Source organism: Daphnia magna, linkage group LG6, assembly GCF_020631705.1.
Source record: "Daphnia magna isolate NIES linkage group LG6, ASM2063170v1.1, whole genome shotgun sequence".
Taxonomy (NCBI): Eukaryota; Metazoa; Arthropoda; class Branchiopoda; order Diplostraca; family Daphniidae; genus Daphnia; species Daphnia magna.
Window position 1 is genome coordinate 4080639 of NC_059187.1, and position 23036 is coordinate 4103674.

The 23036-nt window shown below is 41.9% G+C and overlaps 2 protein-coding genes and 1 long non-coding RNA gene across 4 annotated transcripts; 2 read left to right on the top strand and 1 right to left on the bottom strand.

Annotated features, from left to right (window-relative positions):
• Positions 1-696: 696 nt before the first annotated feature.
• On the top strand, positions 697-20789 carry LOC116925107 (VPS35 endosomal protein-sorting factor-like). Its single transcript, XM_032931730.2, has 23 exons — positions 697-932; positions 3772-4379; positions 7023-7347; positions 9689-9997; positions 10080-10167; positions 12313-12689; positions 12750-12943; positions 13009-13136; positions 13199-13366; positions 13436-13607; positions 13682-13851; positions 13917-14017; positions 14072-14259; positions 14331-14474; positions 14543-14709; positions 14795-14957; positions 15026-15328; positions 15429-15597; positions 15687-15820; positions 15948-16082; positions 20289-20393; positions 20458-20569; positions 20637-20789. Exons 2-23 carry the CDS (start codon positions 3972-3974, stop codon positions 20657-20659), a joined length of 4083 nt encoding a protein of 1360 aa, XP_032787621.2. The 5' UTR covers positions 697-932; positions 3772-3971; the 3' UTR covers positions 20660-20789.
• Positions 16759-17068, top strand: LOC123473985. The gene is made up of 2 exons (XR_006648575.1): positions 16759-16907; positions 17000-17068. It is a non-coding gene; the product is annotated as an uncharacterized LOC123473985 (long non-coding RNA).
• LOC116925108 (shematrin-like protein 1) lies at positions 20779-22775 on the bottom strand. Of its 2 annotated transcripts, none has more exons than XM_045175744.1 (3): positions 22620-22775; positions 22380-22533; positions 20779-22158 (listed from the first exon to the last, which is right to left on the bottom strand). In XM_045175744.1, exons 1-3 carry the CDS (start codon positions 22659-22661, stop codon positions 20825-20827), a joined length of 1530 nt encoding a protein of 509 aa, XP_045031679.1. In that variant the 5' UTR covers positions 22662-22775; the 3' UTR covers positions 20779-20824. The 2 variants fall into 2 exon arrangements, with proteins under 2 accessions (XP_045031679.1, XP_032787622.2); XM_032931731.2 differs by having other exon boundaries at positions 22290-22533.
• Between the last annotated feature and the right edge of the window lie 261 nt (positions 22776-23036).

The window sequence follows — 23036 nt, forward strand, 5'->3', positions numbered from 1 at the left end:
ACGTTTTGGGATTTTTGTTTTTCTTTATATACTCACCGGCATTTTTGGAGAGAAAAAGGCCTTTGAATATTTTTTTTTCTTTAATATAGTCGTCGCCTTTTCGACAACTTCCCATGAAATCGTTGCGTGCTGCCTTAAATGGAGCCACTGCGTCCGCAATAACTAACACGTCTGCCACACGCTTGTCGCGTCTATACAAAAAGCGTCAATTGCACCAACGTGCGAAGGTCCACCGTTCCTATGAAAAACTGTGTCCTGATGACGTGACGTCCCTTTTCTTTTTCTTTTTTTTTTGCAAAAGAGAATCGATTCGATCGAACGTCATCTAACTGCATTTTTGTATATAGTATTCTAACCTATAGATGAGACAGTTTGACAGTATCTACTATATAAACACATCGGAAGGGCATGTCTAGACATGAAAAAGTCCGAACTTGTGCTGTTTTTCCAAACGACAATTGAAACGCACTAAGATTGTATATGCTAATTGTGTTACTCACGCCAGCGAGACAATATCGAAGATTTTATAAACGCTTTCAAAACAAAACAACGTCTGTATAACGTACATCTAGTTCAGATGTATAAATCGTTGGAGGCGCGTGCGCCCTACAGTTTCCTTGTATCATATAGCTATATGGCCTGGCTCCATATAAAACGATTGCCCAACATGTTATAAGAGCAAGAAGCGTGGAGGAAAAGAGTCGAGTAGAGTCTCTGTATATTTGCAGCGACGAGAGGGATGCTGTGGCCATGGTAACAGGAGTCAGTAGTGTGCGAGTATATAGACATGCGACGATCGTCTGGCATTTGTCAATCGGTCAGTAGCCGCTCACGCACCAACATCTCCCGGCTATTAAAAAATCATTCAAAAAAACAAACAAAACAAAAAACGTTTTGACTTTGTTTTTTAAGAATTCTGATACTCTGCATCGGTAAGTCTTGATTACACACATCTATATATAGTATATATTAAATTTTGAATTGAAATAGAATTTGATCACGCGAGTCTTGTCATTTGGGCTATTTCAAGAGAGTTGAAATTAAAAGGATGTATAGAGCGTTGAGATATAGTCTTTTGATGGGGTGATGAAAATCAGACGACAAAGACTGATGACATCCACACCAAAAACCTATTACACACGTACACACTAAGCCTATCTATGTAGTCTACCATATATACCATTGAGCGTAGCCTATACGCATACATTTCGTGTTGATATACGAAAGCTGGTACGATCCTCAAACTCATCTTTTCTAATTCTAAGTCGAGTCCAGCATATATATCTATAGTAAAATGGTTTTTAACATAAGTTTTAATGTCGTACACGCTGAACGATATGCCTTTGACTTTAAATCCGACTTAGCAAAATCGATAACGTTGTCGGGGATGACGACGTGTACGAGTCTAATCAACCTGACAATATGCGTAGAGTGGCGGTGCTATATAGATGGATGTAGATGTAATGATGTGGGCGAAGAGAAAGCAATCATCCATACAGCCATCATCATCCGAAAACTGATGATGATACGCTTTTCATCTTCTTCTTCTTCTTTCTTTTTTTTTTTTTTTTTTGTTCCTGTTATTTATTGTCTTCTTTATTATCTTTCTCATCTCTACTCATCTCGATTGCTTCTTCTCCTTCATGTTTCTTATTTTATGATTTATTTATCCCTCCGTCTATTTTCATTAGACTCTCTCTTCCATCACGTATATACATCGACTATATACACCACAGACAATTATTTATTTTTTTCTTGATTATCACTGGACTTTTTTTTTTAATATTTTCTTTTAAAAGATAATTAAAACCGTCAAGAGGAAACGCTTGATTACAGAAAAACACTCGACCCGCGTTGAAGATGTGGCTTTTGCTTATAGATCTCAAGTGCTGTGCGTATAGATAAGTACATCTACTTGACAAAAAGGCCAGTGCTGTGTGTTTGATGAAGACTCTTTGCATGCAAAAACAAAGAGCAAAAGAGAGTGTGTATGCAAAGTTTGGAGCATCAAAAGTGACGAGCAGCTCTTCGCTTCTCATTGAAAGGCAACAACTTTGAAGTCCATTCCTTCCCCCTTCTGTGTGTCTAATATTCGAGAAATGCAGTATAGACTATAACGCTCTTTGTCGCATCCTTCGCCAATCCTCTGTCTATAAATCGTTATATATTTTGAATGTCAACAACAAATATCTGCCATGAAAAATCCTTTTCAAAAAACAAAAAAAAATCACGCAAAAGATGGCGTGACTTGAAAGGAAATCAATTCATTGCCCAAAGTCGTTGATTTGCTGTCTGCGTGTAACAACGTTCACATGCTGTGAAAAGATCCTGGCTGATTGCGAATCTACATCTACATGACAGACGAACACGATGACGGCTAGAAATTAAAAAAGAAAAGAGACGATTGGCTCGTGATGCAGTCGGTTTTGCAGCTCAAAGAAAATCGAAATCTTCTATAGACTTTATAAAAATGGGTCCTAGTAAATACAAGAAGAAATGAGCCGCAGAAAACGACGACGGGTTGAAGTTGAGTGAACGTCTCAAAGACGGTGACGTTGATGGAAAAGCGCCATACAGAATTGTTTTGGCCTTTTTATATATTTTTGATTTTTATACATCACGCACAAAGACTTGCTGCTGGTATAGATATATATGTTTCTTGTTGCACTCTCTCTTATATACTCGCAAGCTATTTCTTTATTGAACAGCAACAAGAATCCATCAAAGAGCGTAGATATATATTATATAGGCATCACACAGCAACACGAATTGTTATATGGAATAGAAGGAGACATCCGAAAACTATAGATGCATCCTGCTGTCGCATGTGCCGTCACTGATAACCGAGTCCCGCAGCACAACCCGATCAGCAATTCCTGTTCTCTCTGTAGCCTAATAGCCGTTGTGTTATACTGTTTCTACACATCTCACCTTTTATACACGTTTTGTTTGTTTCATATGTATAGTTTTTAATTTATTCCTTCCCCGACGAAACTTATAGAATCATTTTCCGTAGACCTACTTTATTCATAAATAAACAGCACAGATATGCATATATAGCCGAATAAATGAAAAAGAAAATTAAATATCTAAAGTTAACGAGGAATTAAAAAAACCCCTAATTTTGTGTGTGTCAATGGCAACGTTGTATAATAGCACTCGACTTTATTGTTAGACCTGTTCTTCTTTGAGGAAGCCATTCAGTTATTCGATCGTTGCATCTTCCTTTCTGGCCGTATAGAACGCGTAACACGGTTGGCCGTATAGAAATTGCTGTGCAACTTAGCCTATATATTACGTATATATAGGCCTCCTTTCTGTATAGACTATATACATATGCAATTTTTCCTCTTTCATTTTTACTATGGCGGAGTATAGAGCATTCAGCTATGGGAATATATGTAGGCTTTGGCCTGTCTGTTATGCTGTTGCCTTCGCATATACACACACACACACAGAAACAGCCCTTTTTTTCAATTTGAATTGCGTCAACCGTCTCCCGAGAGAGATGTCCTCGATGTCTATATATATATACAGCACAACTATATAGAACACGAATGGAATATTATGCAGCATCAAAGAAGAAGTTGGGCTGCTGAGCTACTCAGAATCGCAGGGGGGGGAAAGGCAGTTGTTTTGTGCATGAATACAGACATCAAAAAGTCTGCTTCCTGTTGTTGTTTTCATATTTAAATGTATACGTATTCTACATATCAAAGAGCTAAAGCATAATTCAACATTTTTGTCGACATATGTCTATACTGTATATAGGCCCTGAGCAGTTGGTGCTAGCTATACCACAGTGGAAGATTTATACAAAAGACAAAAGACAGCTGAAAGTGAAGTTTCTCTATCTATGTAAGAGCTGAACCCAGCAAAAAAAAAAAAAAAAACAAGAAAAAAAAAGAATAAATCGAAAGGCCGGTGAAGCGCAAAAAATCTGGACAGGATCGTTTAACGTCATTGTCGTCATGTTAGCGACGGCTTTGGCAACGTCGTCGTGGGATTCATCGTCGTCGGACGACTTATCGTCAAGTGGACGACGCCCTCATTGCCATCATCCGCACAATCATCGTTATAATCACCAACAACAATTGGAAGAGGCCAATAACAGCACGGATCAAGAGCCGGAGGCTGTGCCGGCGGCGCGTGAGAAGAAAAGCCGCGCCGGAAGCAATCGTTCAGTGCATCAGATCCAAGTTCAGTTGCAGCTGCAGCACAAGCAGCGCCATCAGAGTTACGTCTACCCGAAATTGCAATTAGTGCAGATCGACGATGCGTGGTACGCACTCAATCAGACTTGCCTGCAAATCTATCAACAGTTGCAGATGTGCGGCACTGCCCAGCTCATGCCCGTCGATGTCGTTCCTCTCCACAAGGTAATAGTCTAACATTTGATAACAATCACGTCTTATGTATTTATTCGATTTTTAAAGGGATGGGGAGAGGAAAAGGGGGGGATTCTGTGTTATATACGGTTGGTTTGGATCATTCGATTTGCTCTGGCCTCGTTTTATTATTCTCCGTGTTTATTCAAGCATTCAAACACGTTGCGCATTGGAACTCACGAACTGCACGAAATAGAGGCACGTTCTTCGATGTCGCATCGACAGCGACATCTGTGTAAACGGTGACACTGATTCTTGTTGCTTTTCGATATGGACTCGTTCATCATTACTTTTGTCGTGCGGTATGTATATTATATAACCAGCACATTCAATGCGATACAAACATTTCAAAAAAATGAATATGTCAAAAGAAGGTATAGATGGTCGTCTTGGCGATCATCAAAAGGAAATCATTTCTTTTGTATTTGGTATATTCATAGATAGGATGACAGGGATGTAATCGTTCTCGCCCTAATCTGTCTCTTCGTATAACCTCATTACGTGATGCGCGGGACGTACAGTATATAAAGTATAATAATCAGCGCGAGGATTATCATCGAGGACTTCGTTTTTGATTTCTCGCTAATAAGAAGAGTGGATGGTAATGCGACCCTTCGATGGTACATGTCAGACACAAGTTGGCTATAGACGATGTGATCGATCACTTCCTTGATGTTTCTTATTCTCTGATGTCTCTCATTGACGACAATTAGGTCTACAGTCTGTCTTCCCTTTTGATTTGTTTTTGGAGAAAACAATCAATAGCGAGAGGCTATTCGTTTTGTTCCAACGGAGATGAGTCTCTTCTATATATTAAGCTGTTGATTACAGACGATTAGGGTGTGGCAGTTATCTCTCGTCACCAGTTAACAAAGGCATTTTCTTGTCTTTTTTCTTTGAGTGTGAGGAGTAAAGAGGAACACCCCCCTAAAAAAATAAATAAATATTTCATCAATAAAAATGGCACGTATAGCGAAATGGTTGTTTGATTCTTTTGAACAGCATAAAACAAACAAACAAAAAGGGGGGGGGGGCCCTGACGTTAGTGTATATAGACCTTTAACCATGTTTTCTATAGAAGAGGGGGGTGGTATATAGCTCACGGGAGTCGTATCATCGATCGTTCGGTCCGAACAACCAACAAAGGGAGAAAACTCGGTAGAATGGAGGAAGAAACAAAAAAAGTTAGTTTTGGCCATCGATATCGAAAAGAAAGATGTAGAAGAAGAAGAGGATAGAATAAGAAAACAACATCCCGCAGAGAGCGAATGGATTCAGAATTCAGGCGAAAAACAAGGGAAAGAAGAACTGCTGCTGCGTTATAAAGAGACAGCGAGAGAGAAAGAGGAAAGTCTTTTCTTTCTGACATGTTGAAAGGCTCATCCACTCCAGTCCTCTTGTCCAACGTGCGGGTGGTTGGGTTGGGTTGGCTAACTTTTCAGCTAGAGTTTTAAATGACAGGAGGGCCAGCCATTAACAAGGAGATATCCACCAGTGCCGCGTCCCGTCTCTATTTCCTGTTTTAGTGTATATGTATACACACACCAGCAGCTGTTAGATATAGCCCTGCATTAGAAACACATTCTCTCTCTATATCTCTCTCTAAAAAAGACATATACCCCAATCCCTTTTTTGTTTAGCCGTTTAGCTGGCGCTCGCACCTCACTTCTTTCTTTTTGATTTGTATATATTATGTAATATGTATAGGCTCCCGCACCTCGTGCAGTCTATACGTGTCAGTATATATAGGAGATTGGGGTACATATATGTAGACTCCTATACACCGAATTATAGACGTGAGACCATCCCATTGGATTCAATGGCTCTTGTATTATACGAAGAAGAAGAACTCAAAGTGAAGAGCGTTTCCTTCTTCTTTATGGTAGGACATTTATTTTTGTTAATGTTCACTTGGTTGGATGGATGCCCACGCCGACTCATCTGGCGTTCTCCGATCATATATATGCCAAAGGTCTGGCCAATATTATATACATCCCCGTGTATACAACAGATGTATCCTAGCGTGAATGTCTCTGCATTTCCGCATTCCCATACATTATACGTAATAATCTGTGCTCTTGTCTAACAATCTAGTGAGAGAGGCATTGGCCATAAAAAAGAGTCAGCATATAAATGTTCAAAAGCCTTCTATAATATATAGGCTAAAAGCGTGCGAAAAAAAGGAAAAATACATAATCAAATAATGATAGAATGGAGGAAGGAAACTGGGGGGAAGAGTCGATCGAATGTGTGCTGCCACCAGCTTGATAGCAAGTTAAGTGAAGCGAAACGGGAAATGCGATCAGGCGTGAACGTGCATTGATCTCGGGTGTGCATCTCCTTATGGGACGCCGTATATACATAGACAAGTTCTGTTTTGTTTGATATCTAGTCTACATATTTTTTTTTATTTTGACAGCATTATTATGTAAGGTAAAGGATGTCTATCCGAGCTTGTGGTTTGGGCCGGCTTCCAAAATTCAAATAATACGCCACGCGTTTAACACGGGCAAAACGTTTAAATCCCCTTTTCAAGCGGATCAAACATTTCATTTTATTTCTTCACATCATTTTTTGTTTTTAATTAATTTTTTTTTAAATTCATGCCTCGTCGATGTACGCACAAACGCGCAGTTGCCGGAATGCGTGAGGAAATCGCTGTCTCCTCCCGAGTCGGACGAGGCCAACAGGAGCAACAACCGCCGACGGAACAGCCAGCAAACAAGCGGAGCGAGTCGAGCTCATCATCGTCGCGTCGGCAGCCATGACGACGACGGCCTTATGGCCGCTAATGCGGCCGCCGACGGTGCCAACACAACAGCTGGCAATTTGCAGATGGACACCTTCCGTGTTTACGACATCATGAGCGACGCTGCATCCATGGCAGCCTCGTCCGCACCGACTGCTGCGTCCCCCCTTTTCCGCCAGCCAACGGACGCAACGTCGGACCGTAGTCATGGTAAGTTTGGCCAGCTGATTGCAATTCGTTTGTGGCTATGGCTGTTGCCAAAGCCATATTATATACAACCCTAACACGTGCATACATCAACTATATAATGACGCGATCGGATCGATAATTGTACATGTAATATAGCGTCGAAGATTGGCGCCCATCATCCCGTCTTCGCTTGGCTTTGTTATTTTTTGATTGGTTGATTCGATTTTTTAATTTTTTGGAAATCGATCTTTATACATGGATCAATGAAAGTTGAATATGTATAGCCTATCGATATGTGCAGTTTGTTTTCGTTAGCCTTTCTATTGTTTTTTAAGGGCCAATCATAAAGGGGGGACATTTGATATATACGGTCTCGTCGAAACTCTTTAAGGACATCACAAGTTACATATACTTGACAGATATGTGAAGGACTGTTGCAGCTTTTATACCTTATAAGTATAGAGTCTACACTTGCCGTTGGTCGTACTGGATAGGTTCTACTCTCGTTTGCAAGTGCATCCGGATGAGGGCGTTGCGTCGTTCTTCATAATAAACGACACAGACGTCACTCAACAATCCAACACTATTTTTCGTATTTCTATTTGTGCAAAAGGAAACTGTCTATCTCAGACCGGATGTGTATATAGCATAACGTCGCATTTATATATATCGCTATACACAAAAGCGTATAATACATATCTATGTAGACGAATGAAAAAGGGAGAACGCATTGAAGTATATAGCCATAATATAACAAGACGCTGCTGGATGGCAACGGATTAAAAATAAACAGATTTTTTAAATTCATCTCTATAGACTACTATAGAGGTAGCCAGTTTTTCTTTTTCGAACACACAATCCGTCTCATTTTTCTTTTTGTGTGTGTGTGTGTGTGTGTGTGTGTGTGTGTGCAAGTCTCTCTATCTTTGAACGCCAGCCTTTACATGTCTATATGGTGTATTTACTCTGATGGGTCTACCCATATTTATGGAATGCTAGATTGACTAGTATATATATGTGCGCTATATAGCTAGCCTATATAGACTATACTGTGGCAAGCTTTTATATATACGTAGGCTATAGTTTATACAGATGGAATGTATTTCAGCCGTTCAACGCGGCACGCACCGTGTCCTCTTTAGTCGTCGAGTTTGCGGGTAGCTCCGGGCAGGCGCTTAATGGCCTCGTTTATTTTATTCTATTTATTTTTTTTTTGTAAGCCTCTTGTGATATATATATATATATACACTGTATATTCAATATTTATAGATAAACAGACGAGAAAAAGAAGTGCAGCTCATTCTTATTCGACTTGAATGGCCGCGCACATTCGCTGGTGGCTTTTATGTTTTTTTAAAATATCTTTTCCACTTCATGCCAAGTCCGTCGGCCCACAAGGTTCAGACTTCTGAATCTCTCATTTTTTTTTTTTTTTAGAATTTATTATTATTGTTTTCGCTATATTGAGTTCGTCTCTTTGTGTGTGTGTGTGTGTGTGTGCTTATAAACTGTCGGAAACCGGTAGTGCAGTGTTATGTCATTTCTCTTACACAAGACGTTAGCTGGTTTATATTATATACATTTTTTGTTATTAGAATCCGGAGAAGAAGAGAAGGAAAAAAAAAAAACAGGAAACGGGTGACAGCGTCTAGGCAGGAAATGAATCCGATGTTTGTTCCGGTCTTTTTCCTTTTCTTCTGCACCACTACGGTCTTATATATATATAGTATAGGTCTATACGCATGTAGCGCCAACAGGGGGATGTCTAAAAGACAGAAGCTTCTCATCGAGTTATATTCGGGCCACTCGTGAATCTGCTTCGCTCCCTTTGCTCCTTCATATAAACAACAAGTTAATTGAATTGGCGCGTGCAGCCGGAATGATAACGAGGTCTTGCCCAAGTATTTGCTTTTCTCTCCCCTTCCCCTTTTTCTTTTTTGTTATATCAAGCCGAAGAGCAGTTCAAGCAGCTGTAGGAGCCACGCTGTTTTTCTAAACTGTAATATACAAGCAAAACAAAAGAAAGACAAAAAAAAAAAACGAAACAAAAAAATGAACGAAAATAATAAAAATGGCAAACATATAGGGACGTCGACGGTTCAGCTTCGTCTATAAAACTTAACTCTGCATCTTTCAGATGATTTCCTTTTCTGTTCTTTTTGTTTGACTTACATCACGCGAGGTGTGTGCATTTTCTACGAATCAGTTTGTTTATGCGCTCTACTGGATTGTTTTTCTTTCTTTAAAAAAACTGTTTTTTTCATGTCTACTCCATTTCTGTTATTGATCAAATGATTTTATTTCCGTTTAAATTATTATTATTTATTTTATTTTATTTTTATTTCCGCTGGATGCGTTCCAGCAGCTGCCGGGGACAAGTCTTGGTGGTCTCGTTTCTTTCAAGGCAACAATAGCGCCAGCAACGTCACTCCTTCCACCGGAGGCAATGCGACGTGGATGGCTTCCTGCAGACGACGTCAGCCTCCGGGTATCCAGCATCCATTCCGCCGTAGGCATCGTCAAATTGTTCAGAAACTCATGGAGGAGACCTGTCTGACGGAGGAAGACAACCGCCGAGAAAGAGAAACGCTGGTGAACGGATGCGACTCATCATCCGCGCCGGATGTCGACGGACATGAGTCGGTCGATGTCCGTCGCGAGCACGAACCAGGTGTGCCAATAAATCAATCGTTCTTTTAGATATTTGATTGATTGATTCATTTTTTTTTTTTACTCATTTTGATTGTCACCAGATGGCCAGTTTACCTGTGTCGTTTGTCAGTCCGTCTTCGCGACTCACCGCCTCTTGCAGAGACATCGCGAGCGTGCCAATCACTTTGGGTAATCTTAAAAAATGGTTTAGTTAGTTAGTTTCGCCCCCCCCCCTTAGTTTTTAATTACTGGTATTATCACCTGACGCTAGGTGTCACTCGCGTTAAAATGGCGATCCATTTACTAAAGAGCATTGCAGCAGTCTAAGCCTCTGAAACTACGTAAAAGTTACATCTAGAAATGCTGTAGATGAAACGTGATACACCTCTGCTAGGCAGATGATTGCTGTACATCTTCTTTTCGTTCTTTCTTTAGAGACCAATTTCTCAGCCACTATGTTTCTGTCCTAGATTTTATAGTGTGAGTAACGACCGCCATGGCCAATGCTCTCAACCGTTACGTTCGCTTCGCAACTCTTGCTGTAGCGAATTTCACTTGCATGAATTCACGTTCTCCAGGGGAAATATCCTCGCTGTAATAATATATCAAAGCAGAATAGATAAAAAATATCTCTCTTTATATATACGTACCTCACTTCGAAGCAGTGTTCTCTTTCGAATCATCGAATCATCATCCTGGGAGCTTGTGATTCTCCTTTTTCTCATTTTATTCTATTGCCCTTTTCTTTCAAAATAAATGCTTTCCATTCGTCATTTCGGATTCCTCGCTTGTTTCTACGACAGTTTCTTCCCTTTCGTGATCTTCCTTTCCTCTCCTGTCTCCTCCCAGCTGTCCACAATGACGTGGGCGGGATGGAACATCAACTTTCACATCGAACACGACCAATTAACTACTTTCTTGGCATGCTATCTTTCTGTTAGCAACGTAACTCCATTCTTTTTTTTTAATTGTTGTTCGCTTCGTTTAATTTAACTTACCGTCTCCAACTTTTTCACCGAACGCATAAGAAAGAAAGTCTTTCCTCGTCACACGGTAGTGAGAAAAAAACTCGCTAGATGGCTCATTATTGTCAGCTAACGATTTCATCTGCGTTGTCCGCAGAGACAGAATGGACTAGTGATTGCTATGAATTTCGAAATGTTTTATCTTTCTCCATTCTCAGTATATATATATGTAGGGTACATGTATCATATAGTAAAACAAAATTCCCTTCATTTCTTCTTGATATTGTTTTCATTCTCACTTGTTCTGCCATACTCGGGGTCACTTTTCTGATGTAGGTCAGATAGGACGCGATAGCACAGCCGTAAGAATTCTTGAGGTCCACAATCTCTTCCATCCTTTATCACTCCTTTTTATAGCAATTCTTATTTACATTCTGGAATGGCGTGGTCTATTGGCAGGGCACGCATCCTCCAAACCCACTTTACCGAGAAAAGCCATTTTCTGAACACAATAGTAAAAAGAGATTGGGCATGCACGATGACGAATGGGAGATTCTGTCACTTCGATATTTGCATTTTCTCTTTTTCCTTTGAAATCATGTGACAATTCTTTCCCCTTAGATGCACTGTCTGCTGCAAGAGCTTCAAAAACTGGTCCTCGCTGCAGGACCATTGTGAACTTTTGTCGCATTGGTCTGAAGAAGATTCAGACGAAGATTCTGGCGACGATTTTGATTCTGATGAATATTTGTTTTCATCGAGCGATGACGAATGAATCATTTCTTGGGCAATCATGGCGAAGTTAATAGTCAGCTGAAACGCCCACGTTATTCATCCTTTGCAGGCATCCATACCGACACTTTCGCGTATAAATACATATACACAAAATATACGATACAAATAAAAACGTTGGAATGAATCTTTATTGCCCCGTTTGTGTGTCCTACTGGTATAACTTGTTTTAACATCATACATTATAGTCGTTTTCTCGTTTACATTTTGTTTGTTGCGAAAGGAAATAAACTTTTAAAACATTTCTACACGACAGTTTTTTACTAGCCAAATGCCAAAGGCCCGAAGCGGCTAAGCACAACCGGGCGTAAACTTTCCGTCGAGGCTTTTAAGAACGCACTCGTGCGTTCGGGGAGTTTTTACATGGTTTTTATCAACAATTTGATGTCGTCTGCTAGCTTGTCAGTTTCTTGCCAGGTTTCCTCGACTTGCATGTCTCTGCTTAAACCTGGCTTGAACAAAAACGGAACAAGTTTATTTTCCTGTCAACCGTTTAATAATCATGGTTTCCTACAAATGGTATGTTTTCTTTGAATCACCAAAGAATTGAAGCGCATGAATAATACGTTGTTCTTAGGATTGCCAAGCGCCGAAACTATCGCGAGGAAGAAGTTGCATATCGAAGCTTAAGGACACCGAATGACAAATTGCCGCACCCATTGCAGAGTGTAATTTCTAGAGAAAGCAATGCAAAGGTCAAATCAATTGTTCCACGGAAGACAATTTCTTCTGCCTACTCTGATCCGCTCAGCCAAGCGCTTGAGGGCAGTGACCCACTCAGCCAGTTTGTATCCAAAGATGAAGTGGAAGGCGCTGACATCCCTGCCACAAACGTGAACCAGAAAGGTGCTGCAGCGCAGGAGTGGCTCAAACATAGGACTACCATACTCAGCAAATTTACAACATCAGAGAAACTGTCCATCAAATCAAGTTTCCTTCAAGGAGGAGAAAAATGTATGTAAACCAGTGCTAAGTTTGCTATCAACAAAGTAAGAATAAAAAAATGTCTTTCAGTGGTGGTCAAGCAGGAGATCAATGATAAAATCAAACACCGACTGCAGCAGCTGGACGAGTTTGAAGAGCATGTCAGTGAACACAAAGGTCTTTCCCGAGATGATTATGTTTCACGCATCACCCAGATCAGTCAAGAACTTCATCAAGCTTGGGCTTTAGATCAGAGAGTTAAAGCATTGAAAATTGTCATACAGGTATTTGAGTAATCTGAATGATGAACACAGTAAAAGCTTTGTAAATGCTTGTACCTCATTCATAGTGTTCCAAATTACTGCTCGAAACCCACCCCTTTGCATTCTATCCAAGCAAGTTTGCTCTCATTACTGACATATTGGATAAGTTTGGCCGGATGGTGTTTGAAAGGATTGCCGAAAAGGGAGAAATCAGGTGAAAATTCATTACTTTCCACTATATTTGCGCCAGATACGAATCTTACAAAACAATTACAGGCTCGTAGATCATCAGCTTCCCAAATATTTTAAACCTGAGCATGTCTCTGAGTCGGCACGTGAGACTTGTCGCAATTGGATGTACAAGATTGCATCAGTCAGGGAATTGTTACCGCGCATTTATGTCGAAATGGCCGTGCTGGAGAGCTATTCATTTCTCGAAAACACGTGAGATGACTTTGAAACTATGCAGCTTAGTGTTCATTTAAAAAGAGCCATAAATGTTTTATTATTTAGGGATTTTTCTGCGACTTTAATCCGATTATCGAGAGTCATTCGTGGTGTGGGCAACCCATTAGTTGCCGCCTATGCACGCGCTTATTTAATGCGCGTTGGGCGAGCAATACGTCTTCAAGATCGTTCGTTTGTTGTCGAGAATGTTCGTGACCTCTATCTTTCTTACAACCAGGTAATTTTAATGTTCACATAAATGTCCCACAACGACCAAAGAATCTGTTTCAAAAACGGCATTTTTCTCGAAAGTTGTATAGCAATAGTGTCCGTTCAGAACTGACCATCTTCCGAACGGATTTGGCAGATTACTTGTCTCTCTTTTCGCCCGCCTATGACTGGATCTTCCAGACTTTGGCTCATACTGGCCAATACGACGAACTGGATTCTATCTGGCGGCAGAGTTTCAACCAAGCTGAACCGTAAAATCCCATCATTTTCGAAATTGATTTCATAAACATTCATTTGATATTCTTCTCGGTTACAGAGGATTACTTTGGCTATCCCTTCTCAGTCAGTTCCCGTCGGACTTTGTCCTATCCAAGTGTTTGGAGCTAGCACTTCATATTACAACTACACCCTCAACCGGTATATCAATATCAAACACGCCTCGTGTGTCAATGACTTCAATTTTCCGGTTAGGTGTTCCTAGTCAGCAATTGATGGTGCTTATGGGCCAAGTTCTCAGCCGGAATCTGGCGTCTTCGTGCGATTCCAACCCAGGGAAAATGCTTAATGTCGTTTGGCCTTATTTCAGCCGCAAAGAGGATGCGGATTCCTACTTGCAATGCATGGACGCTTGGATGCCTTATCTTTTACGCCATTGGAGGGTAAACTGTGTATTTGAAATGAAGGCCAAAAGTGTATTATGTCGCTTATGCTTTGTTATTGCCTTTGAAAGGTCAAGGAAATGCACCGCATCATCAACGATATAGTCCAGCATTGTCGGCCAAAGGCTCAAGCCCACCACGTGGCAAATCTAACCAGTATCGTCCATGCATTGGTCCGGACAGAACAAGTTGACTACCAAAGTTTATTCACGACGGTTGGTGTTACAGAGATGCTCCAATACCGTATGTTTACCTGATCGGTGTTTACCTAATGTTTGACAAGGATTCGTTAATGGGGCTATTGGATATCTACCCCGAAGGCCATTCGCGAGCAGAAGCGGCCAAAATTTTACTTCAGCAATTCCTCATAGACCATGATCGACCATTAAATCATCCACTTATGGTTGACCACCTTTTATCCATCGCCCGCATCCTCCATGACACACTCAAGTAGGCAATCAACGAATAAGGCTTTCTTATTCATTAATGGAATGAATTGTTTGTGTTGTTTTTTTATTCTCCATTTGCCCTAAAGCGCCACCAGCGTAGAGGACGAAAAGCGACAAATTAGCGAAATCGCCATCGCCCTTATTGACCGTGTTGATTTTGGCCGTGACTTCCAGCAGATGCTATCATTTTACGGCGATGCTCGAGCCGCATTCACTAATCTCGATCCCGTTCTTGCCCACCTAGTTCAGGTGTGTAGTATATCGTTTCTTGTATAAAATTTGCGGTAACAATACAATTGCATTCTACATTGCTGCAGGCGATCAACCGCTTAAGTAGCCGGACTCGCCAATTGATTCAGGAGCACAACGAGAGAACTGGCCACTTTGTTCGTGCCTGTGGCGCCTTTGCCTACATCACAATTCCGGCCATTACATGCCCAATGGTCCGGTTCCGTTTGTATTTGCTGTCCAGCCAGGTAGCTTTGGCTAATGAATGTCTTGGACAAGCGGATGCGTGTCTCGAAGGAGCCATCAGTTTGGTGATTGAATTCTCGCCGCTTGAAGAACAATGGATCGTGTCTAATCTATCAAACCTTCTTTCCACCCTTTTAGTCCAACCCGTGCGTCTGATTTTTGATTTTTGATTTTTCTTTCTTTTCTTTTCTTGGCATGACTGGAACACTCGATAATAATTGATTGGAATGTTTGGATTTTCAATAGGACACGCCCGACCAAAACCGGCTTCACCATTTACGGCGATTATTACGTAACGTGCGGACGTTTTCCATCAACCACGCGCTGCATCGTTTACGCTCCACCATCTACATTCAAGCGATACGTTTACTTTCCGCTTATATCCAGTCTGATTACATCTATCACGTTCCACATGGTTAGTCAGGCTTTTCCGTATAATTTTATTTTTTACGATTTATTTATTCATTTTTGTTTGTTTGTTTGTTTGTTGTCATAACATTGCAGTGGAGTCCAACGACCGTCTCTATCTTGGTGACGAAGACTTCCGAATGGAGGCAGCCGATTACTGCAGCCAACTATTGACAGAACTGCTCAACGATCTTAATCAGCTGGGCAATGAGAACCAATACGGAAAGCAGGTTTGACCTATTACCTATCTTAATTGCTTTTTGCGATCCAATGTTTAGTTCTTTCTTTTTTTTTCGGTCTCTTTCAATTTTTTTTTTTGTGTTTTGGGGTGGGGGATGTTTGTTTCGTTTTGTTTAGGCTAGCCTTTGTTTAGATTTGTTTTCGTTGTTAATTGAGTCAGCTGACCTCAAAGCCGAACCGAGTCTCACGCAGCTCGCCGCCAAGCTCTTTCTCCTTGCCCGCAAACACAACCAATGGGATGCCGATTACGCGGTCAGTTACCGTTTTCCCTTTTGTTTTTGTTTGGTGACGTTCTAGTTAACAAAAAACGAGCTATTTAATCGATTCAGGCACGGCTCTTGGGAGTTGTCCGGTTGAGATCAAGTTGCTCCGCCGACGGAGAACTTTACCGCCATCTAGCGTCCAGCCTTTGAAACAAGCGATACATTCCTTTCCCCTTCGTCCATTCGATTTCTCTTCCATAGCTCCAAGTTGTGCGTGCCAGTTGTTCATTATTGTGTACATGATCAGATTCAAAACTACTACTATATACACGAATACTTCTACGGATACTCTTCGACCAAACAGAGCGTTGAGCCCAGAATGAAACGCGACACGCATGGGAAGAGAAACAAATTTAAAGAAGTACGCCCTTTTTTTCACGACATTTGCCATTTGATGGCGTTAGTTAACCTTAGGTGGGCCAGGTGATATGACGAGCGACACGCCAACATGAGCGTCCCATAAATCGAAAAACAAACAAAACATTAGCAACGTGATCTTTGTGCAACTGCGTCGATAGTTGGTGAGTTCCTTATTTCGTGCCTTAACTTCCGGGATTCCAAATGAACGTCCTGATTTATTTTTTTTACTAATGTCCTTAGGTCTTGCTGAGAAAATAGAAAGGACGGTCCACCCTACGAACAATCATAAGAATTAACTGGTAAGCATATGGAAAACTGGTGCCTTTATCGTCGTTTCTTGAAAAGGTGCACTTCCAATGGAAATTGACAACGTTATCATATTAGAAAGAACAGGAAGTAGCCAATGACGGAGCGTCATTAGATTTACGATAGCACGCGCGCTCCCGTCTACACAGTTTGTTACTGAATTCAGTTTTCATTGCAAAAGTTGGGAAAAGTAAATGGAAGCGCGTCCATGTTTTGCGACGTTGCTATCTTTTGATTTAGATGTGTTTAACTCTTCATTAGTCTGCTCCATTTGTCGCGTCAAGCTAATAAACTATTGAACGAATCAAAGGCGCGTTTTGGCGTCTACCTGGTTGAGTTGAACTCAACCATAAGGTTGACACCAAAATGGATTTTAGATCAACTCGGTTGGTCGAAGTCGGACTAACCAAGTTTACATTTCAGTTGACACCAAAATGAAAGTTGAGCCGAAGACACGCCCACTAGGGCTCGGCCCCGGTTCTCGAAAACCCGGGTTACCCGCGGATCGTCACCAAAAATATTCGCCCATGGGCGATCCGGGTAGCCTATTTGCCAAAGTGGGTAGGCTGGGCGGATTTGATGGGCAAACCGGGTATACCCACCGCCATCTTGGAAAATGGCGGCTTGCAAAGCCCCAAGTTAAATTAAAAGGGAGGGTTGCAAAAAGAAATTTTTTGTGGCGGGAAATTCAAAGGGCGTCACTTGATTTCAGGGGAAAACTCAGGTAATCGGGTAGGATATCGGGGATAACCGGGTTTTGAACCCGGGTAATGGAAACGGTTTTCGAAATTGTGTTACCCACATGATACCCGGGTAGGTAATGGGCACAAAGTCTTAGGAACCGTTACCCACCGGATCCAATTTTTTTGCCGAGAAGACCTACCCATTGGACACGGGGCCGAGCCCTAACGCCCACCACTTCATTATTCGGCGAAAACCACAATTTTCATAAAATGTGGCAGTGGTGTCCCCTCTCCCCTTCTCTCTATCTTAGGTTGTCTGCTATGTGCTGTTAATATTTATTAATTTTATAATTTATACTCTGTCGATTCTCGATTCAGTGTGCCCAACTGATTACTGCATCAGGTTCGAAAGTTTTGTTAATTATTTTATTTTCTTGTTCCTAATTTTACCCCTTCTATTTTTTTCCGCCAGTCTTCAAGAAAAATTGTGGACAAGGAAAAATGAAAAAAAAAATAATAATAATGACGTCTGCTAGTTTTTTTTAATTATTCGTGAATGCTTTGTTGCCATATAACAATTGTATTCGGCAAAGAAAAAGGGGTTGGGTCGTCTGCTTCGGTTCTGGTTCTACCATGCTCTAGGACCATGGTAGAACTCGGCCATATAGACTGGCGGTTGAAGTTGAACCTCAACCAAGGGGGGAAATATCAGTTGTCGCCAAAACATTGGTTCAGTTCAACCAGGTTGACACAAAAATGCGGTTGATCGCAACTCAACCTCATTCCTGATCAACCAGGTAGACGCCAAAACGCGCCTCAAGCCAGCGAACAGACGTAGACTCTACATCAGGATCGCATTTAACGCCCACTCAAGTCTGGAAGACAGGGACAACTGCTTAGCTTTCAGGTATCAAAACAAGCCCATTGCATGATATTCTATATAGGCAATTATTTTTCTTTTCTTCTTATTCAGTTCTGCAAATACGTTTTGTTTGCAAGCGGAAAAAGTGTAAAATCGTAGACCGTGTCCTTAATGGTATACTGTCGTGACCAGAATGCAAACCGCAGGTGAAGAAAAAGAATGCAGTTCACCTTCATCACGACGCACAAAAGATCCCTGTCACCGAGTTGATTGCGTAGGACTGAAGGAAATGGGGAAAAACATGGAGGATGCAATCCACCTGATAAAGTGAGGCGAGAAAATAAGAAATTCAGGGCGCGCAGGACGTGACAGGGAAGTTTGTTTGTTGTTGTAAACAAGATGCACATCCTGAACAATTGATTCATTTTCGAGCTGTCATTGAAGACAAGTGTGCGGATTCAACAAGTTCACGCCAATCCGAATCCGAAATGAACCGGTCAGAAAAAGAACATCAACAACGTGATCGAATACGTTACGTGTGATGAGACCTTGTCTTTCGTGTGTGTGTGTGTGTGTGTTCGTTAACGTAAAGTCTCGCTGCACGGCGCAGTCTATACGACACGTAGGCCGGATCGTTTCGAGTATCTTGTGTGCGCGATTTTGTTCTATTTTCGGTGGAGAGGGGACGCTGGGAGAGGACGACCCGAGAACGCAGAGGACTTGGCTTCTTCCATCCGTGTTTTTTGCCTCGTTGTACTGTGCGGTGCGCGCGTCGTATGTCAAAAAGAAGTGGAACGCATCGTGTCTTTCTTGTCTTTCCCTGTATTTTTAGTCGCAGTGGGCCCGTGGCCCTCCCGCTCGCCAGTCAGTTTCTTTTTCTCGTCCTTTCAACAAGAATTCTTCGCCTTCCTTTCGCAATCTTCTTGTGTTCTCCGCTGCTATCGCAAATCCGGAGGCTTCCGCCATGAATCGAGTACCATCTCAATCGGAAATAGACGGTAATGTTTGCTTCAAAATCCATTTCCAATTCGAAGAGTTTCAATTTTGTTTTTTTGTTTTTTTTTGGCCAAATTTAGAATTACGGACGGCCTTTATCTTGATGGATTCGGATAGGGATGGCCGAATTACAGCCTTAGAGGTCCAGAGCATGCTCCAACAACTGGGCATCAATTTACGAGAGGATATTGTTCTCAATTTGGTCCGGCAAGCGAGTCAATCGGGTAAAATGAGCGCATTCCTTTTCTTTCCAGTTGTATTTCTATTTCGTCGGTGGCCCAAGTGAAACACGTTATCGAATAGTGCAATGAAAAACAAAATGTAACCTGTTTGCCCAGTGCTGGAACTGACCAGTACACACACACACACAAAAAAAGGGATAAATCGGTATCGTTCGGTTGGCTGGCTTGCGATGTTTAATGTTGGACTAAAATTAAACTCGTACGTGGCCACGTGTTCTCCATGGTGGTTTAGTTTGCCACAGAGACATGTGCGCATTGCGTTTCAAAAAAAAAAAAATCTCTAAAATAATAATTCGAAATGACTGCGCAACACCGTGCGTGTCATTTTCCCATATTCTCGGATGAAATAAAGATAAAGCTGGAACGTTAGTCAACGCCGAGCGCAATCAAAATGTCTGGTGATCTATATCCATCACTTGAGTCTTTAAAACCTGTCAGACTGCATGCCAAGTTGGAAATAGCTTTACACAGCAAAACAAACCAAGAAAAGCTCGTTGCTTCATCCGGGCCAGCGTTTCGGATTAGACACTGAATGAAGAATTGACGTGCGTCTCTTCCGGAAGTGAAACAATTCAAAAAGAAAAGAAATGAACAAAATTATAATTTGTTTTCTTATTTAATTCTTTACTTTCTTTCCTTTTCCCCTTTCGTTTTCTGGCTGAAATTTGCTGACAGGAAGTACTCTGATGAACGAAACAGAATTTTTCCAGTGGGTCAAACGGATCCAAGCCCTTCGTCCATCACAGTCTGATGACAACGCTGGAGGCAGCAGTGCGGATGAAGAAGCCGGTCTAGATTTAGTGGCAGCCTTTCGAGTTTTTGATCGCGACAAGAACGGCTTCATAACCAAAGTAAATTTTGATTTTCTTTAGTATCTAATCCGAAATAAAACATTTGTATCTTTCGTGGTTCCAGGATGAATTGAGACTAGCAATGGAGTTAATCGACGAATCCATGACTGAAGAAGGTCTCAACGAGCTCATCAAAATGGCTGATGTCGACAAAGATGGTCGCATTAATTATGAAGGTATTTTTTTTTTCTTTTCTTACAATCAGTTCTTGAATTAATGTCAGTGTCCTTCGTCTTGTTCCAGAGTTTGCCAAAATGCTTTTATAAATTTTCAGCGTGTTTTTTAATTTGAATCCCGTGGCGTTGTTTTCAGCAAAATTCAACATTGTAAATTTTCCATCCCTGAGAAAACCTTGTGGAACCCAAGTAAATAAAATACAACAAAATTTCAATTAAATACTTCTATTTGACTTAACACGAACAATAACAAGTTTAATAAGCAGCAACATTGCCGTAAGCGTTCATGTTGTATCCAGCGCCACTGTTCAAGAAGGGGCTGTAACTGGAACCTGCGCCGTAAGCTCCACTTCCGTATCCACCGTATCCACCGTGACCGTATCCAGTTGAGTAATAAGCTTCAGGGTAGGAAGCCGGGCTACCGTAAACATTGCCGTAATTCCCGCCATAAAATGAGCCCATGTTGCCAGCGTAAGACGAGTAAGGGAATGACGCAACACCGTAACTGCTACCAGCTCCACTGTATCCAGCGTTGCTTCCATAGCCTCCAGCGCCGTAAGTCGATCCAGTTAAAAAGGAACCGCTAGGCATGTTCAAGTTGCCACCATAAGAGAGGGGAGACGAAGCGGCGCTGTAACCACCGTACGATGAGCCCATGTTGAAGCCATAAGTAGGAGCGGAAGTAACACCGTATGCTGATCCAGAGTAGGACGATCCGTAGCTGCCCATGTTGTTGTAAATAGGAGCTGGTGTAACACCGTAAGAAGAAGCCATGTTGGCGTAAGCCTGTGTGACACCGTAAGCTGGAGGTGGGGTGGCACCATAAGCAGATCCACCGTAAACGGGGGCTTGTGTAGTGCCGTAAGAAGCTCCACCGTAGACTGGGGCTTGTGTAACGCCATAAGACGATCCACCGTACAAGGAACCCATGCCATAGGTAGCGGCTTGATTCGCACCATAAGCAGATCCACCATAGAAAGAGCCCATGCCGTAAGACGTGGCTGGAGTAACGGCGTAAGCTCCACCGTACGATGACGCCATATTGTAAGCAGGAGCTGGAGTAACACCATAAGCCGCTCCGCTATAGGAAGATGCCATGTTTCCGTACGCCTGGGTTACACCGTAAGCTGCTCCACCGTAGGTAGGGGCCGGAGTTACGCCGTAAGAAGATGCACCATAGGAAGTTCCCATACCATAAGTGGGAGCGAACGTTGCGCCATAAGCAGAGCCAGCATAAGTCGGAGCTTGAGTGACACCATAAGCTGATCCGGCGTAAGATGGTGCCCCATAAGCTGGTGCCTGAGTAACGCCATAAGTTGATCCGCCATAAGCCGGAGCCTGGGTTACACCGTAGGATGATGCGGATGCGCCGTAATTCAAGGACCCAGATGCGTATGAAGGAGCAGCAGTGGCACTGTAACTCCCGGAAGCACCACTGTTAGCAGCGGCGCTGTAAGCTGACCCGCCAGAATAGGCAGAGCCGTAGACGTTTCCGCCATAACTGCCCGTCACGATGTATGGCAGTGCAGTCGCACCATAAGAGCCAGCTTGTTGTCCACCATAGCTACTTCCGGAAGGCCCGTAACCACCTACATACATGAATGAGATTATTTCAATTTCAACCACATGGCCACATAATGGAATGTTGAACCCATTAACAAAACAATCAGCTTTCAATTGACATCGATTATCTGCACTTGCGGAGAGCAATCGGGATTACCGTAGCTAGGCAGCGAAGTCAGGAAGAAAGCCTGGTTGCCTCCAATGGGTCCAACTGTACCATAAGGATCAACTTTTTGCATGTACAGACCGATGCGAGGATTATGATTGTCGTCGCCGTAAGATGTTTCCTTGGCAGATTCCTTGTAGGATTCGGTAGCTGTAACATAAGAATCTTTAGAATCGACCGCCACGCTTGCTCCGTTTGTCTTACATGTGGCTAGAAGTAACGCCAACACCCCAAACTAACAAGTAAAAACAACATGATCAGAATTAATTGTATGATAGATCAAGAAAATACTTAAAAAACTTATAGGAATCATACACTTACCGAAAAGAGAACTTGAAAGTTGATCTTGCTTAGACGAGTCATTGTGAGTGAATCGGTGCTGAACGATAGCAATGCGTCACTTTTTATAGGTCTACTGCCGTTCGAGAGGTAGGGAGGGTGTTATAGTGTACAAAGGAGGCAGGGTAATTAAAAACCGCGAAATCTAGTGTTCGCGCACGTGGACTTCTCGAGGCGATCCGAAACGGAAAAAGTTTGATTTGGCAACCTATTATAAGGTGCAAAAGGGGTTGCCTGACCTAAAGAATCTCATTTAGATCTCTTTAATGCCCAATTGCCCATGAAATCGCCATTTTGTAACACGTAAAACACATAAATCCATTGTAAATATCTTTAGAAGTTTGATAACCATGCTGAAACAGGAGCTGTATCCTACGGTGATTGAGGTAGGGCTATCGC

Excerpts from the sequence above, each read along its gene's own strand:
- LOC116925108 (XM_032931731.2), bottom strand. The coding sequence starts at position 22,661 with ATGACTCGTCTAAGCAAGATCAACTTTCAAGTTCTCTTTTCG. Across the intron at positions 22,534-22,619 it reads ACTTTCAAGTTCTCTTTTCG|TTTGGGGTGTTGGCGTTACT; the intron begins GTAAGTGTATGA and ends TTTACTTGTTAG. Across the intron at positions 22,159-22,289 it reads GACTTCGCTGCCTAGCTACG|GTGGTTACGGGCCTTCCGGA; the intron begins GTAATCCCGATT and ends TCATGTATGTAG.
- LOC116925107 (XM_032931730.2), top strand. The coding sequence starts at position 3,972 with ATGTTAGCGACGGCTTTGGCAACGTCGTCGTGGGATTCATCGTCGTCG. Across the intron at positions 10,168-12,312 it reads GAGCGTGCCAATCACTTTGG|GATTGCCAAGCGCCGAAACT; the intron begins GTAATCTTAAAA and ends CGTTGTTCTTAG. Across the intron at positions 13,137-13,198 it reads GCCGAAAAGGGAGAAATCAG|GCTCGTAGATCATCAGCTTC; the intron begins GTGAAAATTCAT and ends AAACAATTACAG.